A 14,774-nucleotide genomic window follows, 5' to 3' on the forward strand; every position below is an offset into this window, starting at 1 on the left:
TAGTAATGCGGAACATCACCCGATTTCTTGTCGAATATTCTGCTCAAAGCCCAGACCTTTTAACTGAATCACTTAAAACGCGACTCGTATTTTATCACCCTGTTGTCATTTTTGAAACATGAATTATCGCTCATGTTCTCATAAAGGCCACTTATGGAAAAGCCTCTTTATTTTGTCGCATTTATGAAGCCTTAAAAACAAGGCAAAGATTTTTAAGAACGAGCACCGTGCAGAAGCACCAGCCTCCCCTCTCCCGCTCCCTTCTGAGCTGTTTTATTGCACAAGGAGATAGATACTTGATGGATTACATCTTGATTTGTTTAAGTAGTCAACACCAGAAGCATGTCCCTTTGTCAACGGGCTGCGTTACGTCATTTCTGAAAAGGAAAGTTGACTTTTGTTGTACATCTCTAGCATGTTAAGTGCTGCTATCTGTGTTGGCACATCTAATGGCTCCACCACACTTTTTTTTTTTTTCTTCCTTGGGGCACACTCAAGGGCAAGTGCTCTTTCCATGTACCTTCTTGTGTCCTGAATGAATATATGGTAAAATTCACTGTTCCATTTGTTTTAAAGCTCTTGAGAGTACCACAGAAGATGTAATCATCAAAGCAATTCTAGCTAGTTAATATCCAAGTATGGCTGGTAACACTGATGTTGCCCAGTTTAATTATACTTCTAGTCTTACTATTTTTACAGTATCATAAACCCTGAAGATAATACAAAGTGCACAAACTGAGCTCTGAGCATAGTCCAAGCTTTTCCTGCAGTTTGAAATATACCTCCCTACTACAGACTCATTATATATAGAATTTTTGGTGATTAGGTAACTATATATAAAAATAGATTTACTTTCCCTTCCCATCCCTACTACTTGAGATATCAACCTGTCTATGAATCCTAGACAGTGTATGACTATTTCCTTTTAAAATTCCTTTTGAGGCTGAGCTGGTGTCTGCTGCCGCTGCTTTCATTTGCGCCTTTTTATTTTTTTATTTTTTTTAAAGCTTCACAACTTGAACATCTCTTCTTTTTTTAGCTATGCACAAAGAGAAATGGGAATGAGGGTGGGTTTTGTAACTTTTGTGTATGTCCCTATTCCCGAGCCCCCTCTCACATGAAGAACAAAAACAAAACACAAACACAAAACAAAAAAAAGTAGTAACAGTGCAACGTAACAAAACAAATAGCATTCCAACAGTTTGGCAAGTGATGAGTTCACCTGAGATTAAGTGATTTTTAGGCAGTCTGTAACAAAATGCTGCTTTGCAATAATAGTAGAAAGGCAACAAATTCTTAAAAGAAATCAAGAAGGTATACGATCTTGATGAAGTCTATTAGTTTCATTCTGTTAACTCTCCACACCTACCCCAGGCCCACATCTGTTGCTTATCTACTACAGTAGGCTGCAAAACATACAGCAAGAAGGATTGGCTTGAAGGCATTTGATGTTTGTAAATAAACCCACATTAGGATCCAAGCTGAAGAGGTGATACATGATCAGCCTACTAGGACAATTCTGAGCATGTGCATATGCAGGTAAAGTCCAGGCTACATTAAATTAAAAAAGAAAAAAAAGATTAAGTCAGTGCATTTGTCAAAGTCTGTTGCTGTTGTTTTTTGTCAAAACTTTCTTTTGCTCCTTATTGTGCGGACCACAAACAAATAAGGGGGGTGGGGTGGGTAACAACAGTCCAGCATAAATGAGAAAAAGCTGTAGTGACACTGAACCGCACAACGTAAGCAACGAGCATGTGCAAATTTCCAAATCATAAGAGGAAGCCATCCCTCTCTTACAATGTGGTTTGAGTGTTTTGACACACATGACTGTAGGTTAGTAAGGCTGCTCCTAGTATGTGCCAGTATTTTAAGGGGTGGGAGGGAAGGGGGAAAGAAAGCTCAGGTCTTCAAGCATGTGGAGCAGTCCTACAATGTTACTGTAGGCTTCGAAGCATGATCACAGGTTGTTTTCATTTATTCACCATACAGGCAAGAGCAAAACCACTTCCTCTGAAAGTGTGTCTCCCACTACGACGCCTTGACCTTCAACACGGCAGGTATGATTCAAAACCCAAGTCAAGTCAGCCTTTTATTGATTCCTTCAACGAGAGGGGCAAGACGGTCTGTCTTCTGTGGGCTGATCTGGGTTTGGATCAATCTAACCAAGAGGAAAAAAAAAAAAGAAAACAACTCAAGGCATTTTTAGAGTCAGTTGCTAGAAATAAACCAATACAAACAAAACCCCACCAGAACTGACAAGTTTAAGATAATCAGAGTGATAAATGGCATTTCCAATCCAAATGTTATTCAAGTAACTGAAAAACCTCTAATCAATTATACAAAATTCTGAATGAAAAAATAGTATAAGTATATTTTCCACTAAGTATAGTGGAAAATTTTAAACTACAGGTTCATAGTCATTTAAGGATAAGCACAAAGGACTAAAAAAATTGAAAAAAATTTGCTTTAGTAGCACAGAAATCTTTTGAATTATTTACTGTACAGCAAAGAGACAACTTGACTCATCACTGAAATGCAACTTACATAGTATTTAATTGATTTCAGAACACATTTTGCTTAAAAAAAATGTGAAGTTATCAGTAAAAAGTCTACTTCTAGTTTCACAGAATCACAGAATCACTAGGTTGGAAAGGACCTTCAAGATCATCAAGTCCAACCATTAATCCAGTGCCACCATTTTCCCTAAACCATGTCCTGAAGTGCCACATCCACATGTTTTTTGAACACTTCCAGAGACGGTGACTCCACCACCTCCCTGGGCAGCCTGTTCCCATGCCTGACCACCCTCTCGGTGAAGAAATTTTTCCTAATATCCAATCTAAACCTCCCGTGGCGCAACTTGAGGCCGTTTCCTCTTGTCCTATCACTAGTTATTCCGGAGAAGAGGCCAACACCCTCGTTGCCACAACCCCCTTTCAGGTAGTTGTAGAGAGCGATAAGGTCTCCCCTCAGCCTCCTCTTCTCCAGACTAAACGATCTCAGTTCCCTCAGTCGCTCCTCATCAGAATTGTGTTCCAGCCCCCTCACCAGCTTCATTGCCCTTCTCTGAACACGTTTCAGCACCTCAACATCCTTCTTGTAGTGAGGGGCCCAAAACTGAACACCGCATAAAATGTTTTAGAAGTTCCTATGTTCCACACTTTACCTCTTCTTCCTTTCTACAACAGGAACAGGGGAACAACCTGCTAACTTAGGTCTCCAAAACTGGATAGCAAGAATAGTTTAAGTGTACAGTATATACTTTAGTCAACATTCTTATCAGGTACTTTTATACAACCAGGTTTTGAGGACAAAAAAAGGCTTCTTTCTAAATCTTTAAGTACCTGAAATGGAAAGGACTTGAGTTGTATTCTAGGTTTAAGCTATAGAAGAATATTCCTGAGAAAGGTCTCCAGCACATGAAACCCATGCCCCACTCTGCCCACTCAGTAGCAGATTAGGGTTTCAAGGTAAGAAGAAAAAAATAAATCCAACAGTGGATTAATTCAGGCAAGATTTAGCCAAAAGACACTATTTTACTTTTGTCCTACACCACTGCTTTTTCCTGAAAAATATGAACATGAAAACTTTTCAAGTTTTGTCACAGTTACTGAGTGGCTTTCACAGAACTAAGTAAGCAGCCAGAAACATTGGGAAAACCGTGTATGTTCAGAAACCCAAGTCAGAAAGAATACATCTGTAACTTCTGTGTAGAACTTCTGAAAGCACTACATACACAGAACCAAAAACATGCAGAAAGAAGTAGAGCTGAAAAATGTTAGCATGTTGTGCATCTATAGCCCCAAAGTGTAGGGTGTTAACCAATGCAGTGTTATTACGTATGTTAATGCAAGGTTATTAATGAACTTGCTAAGAGGATACACAACAGCACAAACACAAATTTCTACAAAGCATTAAAACTGTGTGAAAACTCTTGCTGCAATTCACCTGCCCTTTGCTAAAACGAAGTCACCTTATCCCCTGTTTATTATTTTAATGAGTTCTCCTGATTTTAGGAAGGAGAAACAGCTTCGTACATTTATTCTGCAAGACAGAATTCAGAAAAACAGTGAATTAATCATTGTATTCTGGGTGAGGTACCTACTTCTGAATAGAGGGGTGGTGGCAAAAACCGGAACTCCTGGATGTATGCAAACAATGGTCCTGGAAGCGCTCTCTCAAAGTCATCACAAGCACCTATGGGTGCAAGGCTGGACTGTCTTTGTTCCTCCGTGACCACTTCTGCATAGCTAGGCGGTGCTGCAGGGAAAAGGCACACGCAGTTCGAACAACAAGTTCTTATGCATGTCAAAACATATAACATAAGTATTAAACTTTCATCATTGTAAAATGCACCAGCAGGTAGGTAAATGACTTCAGCAACTTTCTAATAGTTGAACAACATGAAAGGGTGGGTAGGCTGTTTATTTTAAGATTATGCTCAAATCCAAGAACAGACTGACCACTGCTTATTATGGCTTAATTATCCTCTTAAAATTTAAAGCATACTCAGAATACTGCATTTTTGTACAGGTAGGAATGACAGAAGATTACACTCCTCTGGGTTCCACAGACCAGAGTATGGGATTTGTACATGAAGAAGGGATGTTTACTAAATATGTGAAAATAGAGGGAAGAAGATACAGAGTTTCTCTTTTTACATAACAGATTTCCCACTGAAATGAATTACAGTACATTTCACAAATCTTTGGCTGCTCAGGCTGGTAAAGGACACCGTAAACTGCTATTATGACAGGTTACAATGCCTTGTAACTATGGATGCGACTGAGATATCGGAGGCAGAATTAATTCCACACAGGTACAATGGAATCCTGTGCTTTCACTTGTATCAGCTTCTGAGCAGTTAGATTTCACTGCTTGTCCTTGAGAGAGGAAGGCAGGGAGGGAACTCTGTTCTTCTCCAGAGGACAAGCAGGTGGCAAGGAAACACCTACAATGGAGTTCCTATGGGCTTTATTATGAAGGATCTAATTTGGGTCTGTCTGCAAAACAGCAATGAATAAAGCCAAGAAAAATCAAAAGAGAATAGCAAATTGATTGGTATTTGTATGGTCAAGTTACCTTCTGGTCTTTCGGGCAGTGTCAGACCAAGCCAATTCATGTTCATGCTACACTGGCTGCTCACACTTGATGTTCTGCTACCAAATGGGTGTAGAGGAATGGTACCAATGACCAGTGGTAAGTTAAGGAATAAATCCATGGCACCTGGAATATCAACATAAACCTAAAAAACATCAACAAAAGAGGTGTATGACTAAAATGTAGGGTCATATGAGCTCTTTGTAGTAATTAAGAGTAAGTTCTCTGTCCATGGAATTTTCCAAAGGAACCTAAGTTTCTTATTGTCAGTTTTAGGGCCAATGCCCCTATGGAGACAAAAAGCTCCTCAAGTCAAAAGCAGCTCAGGATTCTTAACATGAGCCCTCATGTCGAAGTGTCGCTTACTCCCAACACATCTGCATAGCTGGCACACTGCAACTGTTTCATGAACATGCAGGACTTAAACTGAATTTATTTACAGAACTTGTGTCAGGACACCAATACTAGGATATATATTTCCTTTTTAAGTATGATGCTTTGTCAACGATTTGTGAGGAGTGATGGAAAACTAATCATGCCCAAGTGAAACAGACCATCCAACGTACCATCAGTGAATACTCCACACGGATTATACTACAGTCAAGGATTGAAGGGGAAACAGGTGGAATTTTCAGCTGTTTGCCATTCCAGGTTTCTGTTTTGCCAGATGACAAGGACTCCCCACGCAGGTTGGCAACAAGCTGTTTGACTTCCTTCATTTTCCCTTTGGCATAAAATGCCTGTGTTTGGTAAATGGCTGCCTTTGGCACCACCACACGGGAAGAGCAGTTCTCAATCTCAGCAAAGATCTGAATTGATTCACCTGAAACAAAAGAGACTTTCAACTTCTCTTTATATTTACAAGGCAGCTTAAGCCAACTGCCACATTCTATGTATTGTTATAATGCTGCTAGCAATGCTCCACCTTGAAAAACATTGACTGATGCTAGTAAGAATAGGATCACCACAAGCTAATATAAAAAAAAATGCACAGGTCTAATAGAAGCAGATGTCCTTTGACAATCTGGACACACAGTTAGCATTAGTTAACAAAATTAGTCATAGTTAAGAAAATTATCAAGGAGATTGCTGAATGCAGACTGAGGTGGCAAGAACAGTTTAAGTACTTCGTTTCTATAAAAGCAGTAAGTACAAACTGTCATTTTTAAAAGGGAAGGAAAAACATTTCCTATAATTACTTCTGTTACGTACCTGGGGTGTAGCCCTTCCTTTCAATTTTGGCACTTAAGGATATTGGGCCTGAGGTACAAAACCAACAACACAGAGTCTTTTCTTTTGTGCCTGCTTGGGGTGACTGCAAGAGAAGAACAATATTGCCCATTTAATTCAGAATTCTCTGAACATCTTCACCTATTCTAAATAGACACAAAAACCAATTCTCATAATGTACTTATATATTTTGATAAAAATAGACAGTTTTATTTATAGGGAAAAAACTCAAGCCGTTTCAACGGCACTAGGCAGATATATTCTCATTCCATTCCTCATTAACACTGCTTTTTCTGCTACACTTCACACACAGTCACACTTGGAACAGTTTTTAACCATAAATACTGTGTAACTTAAGAAAAGGCTTTATAGCCTACATATCCCAACATCTTGTTGGCAGAGCTTTTCATTTATCGGTAAACTAGAACATCTTTCCAGTACACTATTTCAGAAACAATAACTAAGCTAAAGCACTGTAACCTTGACTCCTGCTATTTCCTGTTTCAGAATGATCCTGTTTCATCTATATTAAACAGACTTTGTTATTTTTACATGGTTATCAGGATTTAGGACTTGATCCAAATCCCATTAAAGTCAAATAGGAGTCCTTTGATTTTAGTGGAATTTGTGCAAGACCAATCTCCCTTTGCAAGTCTGATTTTTCACCCATACACACAAGAAACCTGTTTCAATGGACTCTGAGGTTTCTTTTCCCCCCTCCACAGATTAGAATTTGAGGAAAAGGAGGGGAAAAAAGAAGGAAAGAAATTTTAGGTCAGATTGAAATCAAATCCTCATCGAAAGCAGTTGTGGTAACTGAAATTATTTTTATGAAATGACAGTTCAGAATATAGAGAATTGTGATAATTTCTCCCCATTGGTAGAAAAACTATCCGTCCGGAAGTTATCAATTATGCACGCCAGTACTTTTTTCACTTTGCATTTTTAAGTTAGCAGTCTGTCACTATAATATTCTTTTAAGTTTCACTGTTCCATCCACAGATTATTCTTTATTCAAAAATCAAAGAGGAACAGCTCTCAATATTCTCAGTGACATTTTACAATTTTGTATTATCAATTTAAATTGACATAGCCATTTTACATATCTTAAAGTGAAGCAACTCCAAGTACAGGAAAACATAGCTTTCAAAATACCAGCAGTTACAGAGTTGCTGAACTGATATACTACTTAGAAGATCAGCTGTAACTAAACTAGAGAATAAATATTAGGTAAAATTAGATGTGGATATTGTTTCAGTTATTATACTTCATTATTTTTATGCCAGAAACAAAGAATGAGTAACTCTGTCAATTCTTACCAGTAATGAAGGAGTGTTGATATCTATATGTTCAAAGACTGTAAATTCCTTCTTTAATTTTACTGGTAGAAACCAAGGCCTATGCAATTCGGCTTTCACCCAATAGCGCACACTGCCATGTCTGCCTTCGAATGAGGTAGCAAGTGGTCTGTGCAGGACACAAAGGTCAAAATTGAGTAAAGTCTTTCTGTCTAATAATGATACAATTGATCAGGGATTAGTATGTAGTATTGCACTTGTAAATGCACTGTCGTATTTAATGCAGCATAACTTATTTGCAAAGTTTCTGTATCTCAGAAGAATTCAAGAATAAAGATGGGAGAAAAAATCATCTCCAATTCAACCTACTATAATTTTGCATAGATTTTAAGAATCAATTAAAGAATTGTACTAGAAAATGCCAGGAGAGTACACAGTTCCTTTAAACTTAAGAGGCCGCTTTCACATCTGAAGTAAAGCATGCCCTTTTAAGGGCAATTAAGACTACCAACTTAAAATTAGCATTAGTTATCAACCAATTATCGCTTCGGATACTGCATTTTGTAAATCATTGTCTATTGTTTACTTGACTGCTATCTCAATGTCTGGTTAATTTTAACTGTAACTCAGCACTTTCGTAGTTTGTTTTGCCTTAAGCAGAGTAAATATTTCAATTTAGAGTTCTAAACAGAGAAGCTATTTTGAGTACCTTCTAATTTTCCTCTAGCGTGGGGAGACCAGCTTAAACCACTTGTACTGTACACGAATGTACATATATAAGCATATATATACACACACATAAAATCATCAGGACTATTCTGCTCTGAACTTTGACAGATGAAAGAAGTCCTCTTTGGGACCTGGAGGAAAAACGATGTCAAAAGGATCTCCAAACCTTTCAGCATCACCCTTTTTTCCTGTAGTATCATAAAATGAAAAGACAGAAGATCTTTATACTCCAGCTATCTCCAATTAACAGTACTTTTCCACAGCTTACTTTTTTCCGTATTTTTATGCAAGTCAAGTTTTTCCACTATTTTTTGAAGACACTGTAATATATAAGGTAAACATAAATTATTTGCAAAGCCTCTGTATCTTCCATAGGGAATAATACTACCCATTACTACGATGATTCTTTCAGTTACCGGTTTGACTTCTCTATTTGCACATCTGAAATGTTTACTCCCTGCCCTCAAATAATCCAAATGAAAGGATTTTCTAATCGGTCTTCAATGCTTCACCATGCCCCATATTTTTTAGGGCAAAAAACCAGTAATGCCAGTGTGTGTCTTCTTCCTTTCCACTGTTGCTCTGTAGTCTAAATTCTGGAAGTATTCTACAGACACAAAATAAGCAGGCAGTGTCAAACTTCAGGCTTTTAATACCAGCCTTTGGTTCCTACCCCCTCGCTCCCCCCAGTGTTATCAACAGCTTGTTTCAGTTATTTCAGGTCACTTAAAAAGAATCTCTGCTTGACCAGTGCTTGTGATATTTTGCTGGCTATGGATTGCACTTCAAGCTAAGCGCTTCATGTTCCTGGATAACATTTTATTTTTTCGTATTTAAATGCCCCTTCCAACTCAAGGGAAGATCAGCATTAGCCTTGCTTCTTTTTGTAGTTCAAGTTCACAGAATGCTAAATTGCCTTCAAAAATCTCCATGTATGCAGGTCTTCTCCACTGTTCTGGTAAGATCTACTGCGAGGTCCTGTGCTGTTCACTTTGAAACTGACCCGTGAAGTGTTTATCATCTGCAGGCCCTGCTAAAACCAGCACCTCCAATAAACAGTCTGTTTATTAGTTTTAATATTAGGTACTGAGCTATTTCACATAACACACTGCCCACTTTTTCAACCTTAGTGAGTTCGCTGCTTGCCTTTTGCAGCATAAGGCTCCTTCTTCCAGCCATGTTGAGACTCCCTCTGTTCCTCTGTGTGTAATTTTATTACTACTTGTATTTTTAGCTCATTTCCATATTGGTATCTCCTCTATGTGTAAGTCTTCCATTCACAATGTCGACATTAGATATTTCAGATTTTGGGGGTGGGGGAACAATCTTTCTCTTAACACTTCCGCACTCACTCTTGCTTCACCTTTGCTGTCTGAGACAAATGGGACTAGGTACTGGAATTCTTCTTGCTTCATCCACCCATCCTTCTGCTTATTTCCACGCAGGCCTTCTGCATGAAGGCCAGCCTGGGTACATACATCCCCTTTAAAGGGGAGCAACTTCCTCTTTTGTTCACACAGAAAAAACCCAACTTGCCACATCTGTTCCAGACTGAGCCAAAACATTTCAGCTGTGATTTTATCTCTAGTTCTGCTGGCCTGCGTGGCTCCAGTAAACTGCTGGTTGCGTTAGAAGGTCTCTCAGCCACTCTGCAGTACTCCAGTAATGATTCAAATTCCTCTCCCTCCTCTTGGGAAGGGGTAAAATATTGGTAGACCTAGTAAGTCAGTAGGACTTGGTCAAAGGAAAGTGAGCAACTGGGCAGCAACGAGCTCCTGTTTCATGGAAACTAAAAGAATAAAAAGGAAGTATGTATCAGTTTAAAAGCAACCTCTTCAGTTTAATGAGATTATGTCCTCTGCTGCATGTCAGAGCACAATTCCTACTACCATTGAAAAGGTTTCCCCTCCACCCACAGCAGGAGTTTTGCTCAGGCGGGTGGGCAGCAAGGCCCGAGGAGCGCGTGTGGGCACTTACGTCTGTGGAAGCTCAAAGCTGAATGCATATTCGTGCCTTCCCGAATGGATGGTGTGAAGGCCTTCTTCTGAATTGTCATCATCTAGGAGAGAACAGAAACAATATGCTATTTCACCTGCACATGTTTTACATATTACATGGGCTTCTTTTCCAGAAGAAGAGGCATTTACACATCCATTATGGCACTTGAGAACACTGTGTCCCAGAAACAAGGGTCTCTGGTCCATGTGTGTTAACTGTTCGATGCAAGGGCACATCTCACCTACAGAGGGACAGGCAAGATTCACCTTACAGAGAGGCAGAGGTTAATTTATAATCCTGCCTCTGAACACTGACACAATTGCAACTGCTGCCATTTCATGGCCTGCCTGCAAGGTCTGTAACGGAAATCATCCTTTTCACTGTGATTCCTAATTAAAATGAAAGAGAGATGGCTCTTTAACAGCATTTAAGTGCTCTGCACCAAGTATGCTGTGTAAGATTAAATTTAGTAATTCAGATTCCTTTTATCCCTCGCCTAACAACAGTGTCCAGAAATTAATCACCAAAAAAAGAATGGGAAGAAAAAAAAAAAAAGGGTGTACAAGCACCACCTGGAAACTGCCAGACAAATTCAAGGACACAGTTGCAAGCTGCCCAATTAACACAGTCTAAGAGATAAACATTTTATTTTTTGACAGATTAACTTGATCTTGCTCAGAGACCAAGACCCTGATATTTGCCGGTTCCAGCGAGAAAGCCAACCTCTGTTTATGGTCATGATTTCTTGTATGCCTTTAAAGGCTGAAACAAATTTGCAGTTTGTTCCGATGCAATTACCCTAAGACCAGAAAAATGCTGACTCCAACAAAATACAAAGTTCAGAGAAAAGTAACTGAGCATCTCTCACGTCAAAATGGCTGGAATAATAGAAGGGCATGTAGTGAGACAATGTGAAAGGCAGCCGCTTATATTTAATGGTCTGAAGCATTAGTGGAGGCACACAGAAGGATTCTAAGTTCCCACTGTCCTACAGTAATGCCGATGCTATAACGCACCGCAACGGTTGGAAATACTAAAAAAAAAATCCCACACCACCAAAACAAAAAAGCCCCCAGGAACAAGCTATGGACACAAATGCACCTTCAGCACGTAGCCTCGCCAAACAGACGGCAGGAAAATGCGCCGAAAGGGCCAGACAATGCCGATCAGCGTGAGGGAGTTTTTGGGTTTTATTGGTTAAATTAAAAAAAAAAAAAGAAAAAAAAAAAAGGCGGGGGGTGCGTCGCTTTTGCTGGTGGCTCCATTTCCCAGCACGGCGATCGCGTCCTCACAGACAAGCTCCCCTCTCCCCCCCTCCCCTTTCTGCCAGCTCAGCAGTCCCGGCCGAGCCGTGGTAAACAAGCGCCGAGCTGTCAATCAAGAGCCGGGCTGGAGCAGGAGCCGACCGGCCTAAACCGGCGCGAGCGGATCCCCAGCCAGCCGCTCATATACATACGGTATACGTTACACCCGCTGCATTCGCTCGGCAGCTCCGCTCCCCCGCCGGCCGAGGGCGGGGCGCCGCCCGCCCCTCGCTAGTCCCCTCAGGGGACGTTACCGGGGCGAGGAGGACGTGACTGGCCGCAGGGCGTCCCGCCCTCGGAGAAGGGGCTTCCCCCCCCGCCCATGCCACCTCCTCAGCGGGGCGCCCCCTGAACCTGCTCCCTTCACCCCCACCGCCAGCCGCCCCTCCAATCAGCGGCCGGCATCGCCTTAGCAACAGGCCAACAAACCCCCGGCCGGCCAATCAGCGGGTGGGCGGGGGGCGCGGCCTCAGCCGCCGGCTCCTGGCCGGGGGGGGGGGGGGGAGGGGGGCAGAGGGGGACGGGGCGCCCAGGGCGGTCATTGAAACTCAGCGGCGGGATCGGCGGGCGCCGGGGCGCGCCCCGTGTCGTCCCATCGTCCCCGTCCCCTCCGCCGGCGGGTGTGCCGGCGCCCCCCCACCCCTCCGAAGCTCGTGCGTGTCTGCACGCTTCTGTCACCCGCGACCCGGAGGTGCGTGAAGTTTCGCTGTCGGGAGCGGTATCTACGGCGTGCGGAAGGTTGTGAGCCACCAGTCACCTCGTTAGTGAGCTGTGCAGCAACTATTGATTAACGAAAAAACGCCACTATGAAGCGCCCCCCCTTTTCAGAAACGCTTGGTAATGGGGCTCGGTGCTGCCTGCAGATTGGTCCTTCCAAAATTACGTTTATTTTTTTTTCCTAAGGAAGGGAAAATGCCCCATCCCTGCGGTAGATATGCGGCGTGTTAAGAACAAAAAAAAAAAGAGAAAAAAGGCAGCAAGCGGCACCAAAATTACATAACCGGTTTTTAACATTATTTTCTTCTACTGGGGAATTAAGTCATCGCCACCACCTGACGCGTGCGGCCAATCTGCGCCGAGCACCCCCCCCCCCCCCCGCCCCGGTCCCAAACAGGATTGAACCGCTTCGAACAAAGGCTGCAAACTTCAGGAGAAAAAAAAACAACACGAAAAAAGCCACCCCAAAAAACCAGCAACCCACACCACCCCCCCCCACGGTGTTCTCATCCCGCGTGGGTGTGAAGGTCGCGGCGTGGGGACCCCCACCACCGGCTGGTAGGGAGATGCAGGAGGCGCTGGCCTTCCCCCCCGGTTTTTGGGAGGGGTGCTCCCATTATGCATGGCCACCCACCCCGTCTCTTTTTGCTCCCAAGCAGGGCTTTTTTGGACACCTCTTTATATCGGGGTGTCCCGCCCCGCCACCACACTCCGGAGAGGTCGGACGAGATAAATTAACGCGATTTACCAGGAGCGTTTTCTGTTTTTTACATTAAATATCACATGTGGGGTGGCGATAGCCGATGTCAAAATAAAACGACGGGGAGAGGGGTCCAGGAATATTTTATCTAGCCATAGCGAGCCATCCTTAAAAAAAAAATCGCATTAACAAAAAGCGGAACCCCGATGTGTCCAAAAGTATTGTTTTTTTCCTGCTTTCACTGAATTTCAGGGCTGGACAGGATGCTGCCAGAGAAGTCGCTGACCGCTTGCTTGGCTTTGATGCGATAGCTGTTTTCCCCACAGAGGGGACACAACCTGCTAATATTGCTAGGAAAAAAAAAAGGGAAAAAACCCAAACCACTATAATGCATGAAAAAAATAAGGTATCAATAAAGCGCCGTGCTGAAGGGCAGGTAGTTCGAGTCCTGCTCGCAGGCGCTCTGCAGACGCATCTGCTCTCTCCAGAGAGATGCATCTCTTAAAAAAAGACAGAACTCGAGACGATGCGTCCTCCTTCCGAAAAAATAAAACAACCCCACGCAGCAAACCAAGCCCCCCAAACCCCCGCATTACGTAGGGAAAGCCCTTACCCCTCTCCTGGCCGATCAGCACGTCCTTATGGTTGAAATACTCCACTTCTTCGGTGTAGTTCTGCGTGTAGGCAGTGTTGGATCCAGCGTTCCTCGATTCGGTCCAACGCACTTTGGCGTGTCCCCTCGCGTGGATTTTAAGGGATTTCACTCGGATTTCACCAGTTACTTCTAAACTGACCCTTCCTGAGACTGTGTCCCCGCTGGAATAGACGGGGACATTGCTGTCATTCAGACAGTCAAAGCTTATTGTCAAACTCTTCACCTTCCCCAGCACCATGTTTTTATAGCAAAGTGTAGAAAAATATACTGTAAGAAAAAAAAATGAAGAAATAAAGGAAAAACAAAACAAAAACCCCCTCAGGCGAAGGGCGACGGTGGCGGCGACCCTACAGCCCGCTCATGGGGTCGGCGGGGAGCCCCGGCCCCGGCGCGGGCGGCGCTGCGCTCTCCCCACAAAGGCGCTGCCGGGGCCGGCACCGTCCCCCGCCTTATAAGCCGTGTGACAAACAAGCCCCATCGCGCATGCGCCGCCCCGCCCCTCCTGCCGCCGTCTGCCCGCCCCTCCCGCCAGCCCCGCCCCTTCCCGCTCTCTCGGGCGGGGGCGCGGGCGGACGGGCCGACGGGTGGACGGACAGACGGACGGACAGGCGGCTAAATAGCTGTTTCTTGCCGTCTTCCCCCAGTGACGCGAGGTTTTCGATGAGGCGTGTGGTGGTGGTGGTGGTGGGGTAACCTTCCGCAAGCCGCTGCGCTTTGGGAGTTGGCGGTGCGGCGCGCCGCTGAAGGTTCGGACTGGTGTGCCTGTATTTACTGCTTTCCCAAGTAAAAAAAAAAATAATCATAAAAGTCATTCATGTTTTTCTTGAGCCGACGCCTAGTGGGAGTTCTTACGCTGTTTCATGACCAAAGACGTTCGGCTGTGTCCCGCGAGTGTAAGGACTTTTTATGTTTTTGCACCATCTTGTGGTAATCCTTCGTAGAATCCTAGAATCATGGAATCTTTGGGCTGGAAGGGACCTTTCCAGGCCAACCCGTCCAACGCCCGGCCGTGAGCAGGGACATCCCCAACCAGAGCAGGTTGC

General features: G+C 43.2%; 1 protein-coding gene across 1 annotated transcript; it reads right to left on the reverse strand.

Moving 5' to 3' along the window:
- Nucleotides 1-624: 624 nt before the first annotated feature.
- Nucleotides 625-14,554, reverse strand: ARRDC3 (arrestin domain containing 3). Its single transcript, XM_082013149.1, has 8 exons — nt 13,690-14,554; nt 10,335-10,416; nt 7,650-7,797; nt 6,313-6,415; nt 5,667-5,923; nt 5,083-5,245; nt 4,106-4,260; nt 625-2,158 (listed from the first exon to the last, which is right to left on the reverse strand). The coding sequence occupies exons 1-8, from the start codon at nt 13,967-13,969 to the stop codon at nt 2,102-2,104; spliced, it is 1,245 nt and encodes a 414-aa protein (XP_081869275.1). The 5' UTR covers nt 13,970-14,554; the 3' UTR covers nt 625-2,101.
- Between the last annotated feature and the right edge of the window lie 220 nt (nt 14,555-14,774).

The sequence above is a fragment of the Phaethon aethereus genome (genome assembly GCF_964289735.1).
Source record: "Phaethon aethereus genome assembly, chromosome: Z".
Taxonomy (NCBI): Eukaryota; Metazoa; Chordata; class Aves; order Phaethontiformes; family Phaethontidae; genus Phaethon; species Phaethon aethereus.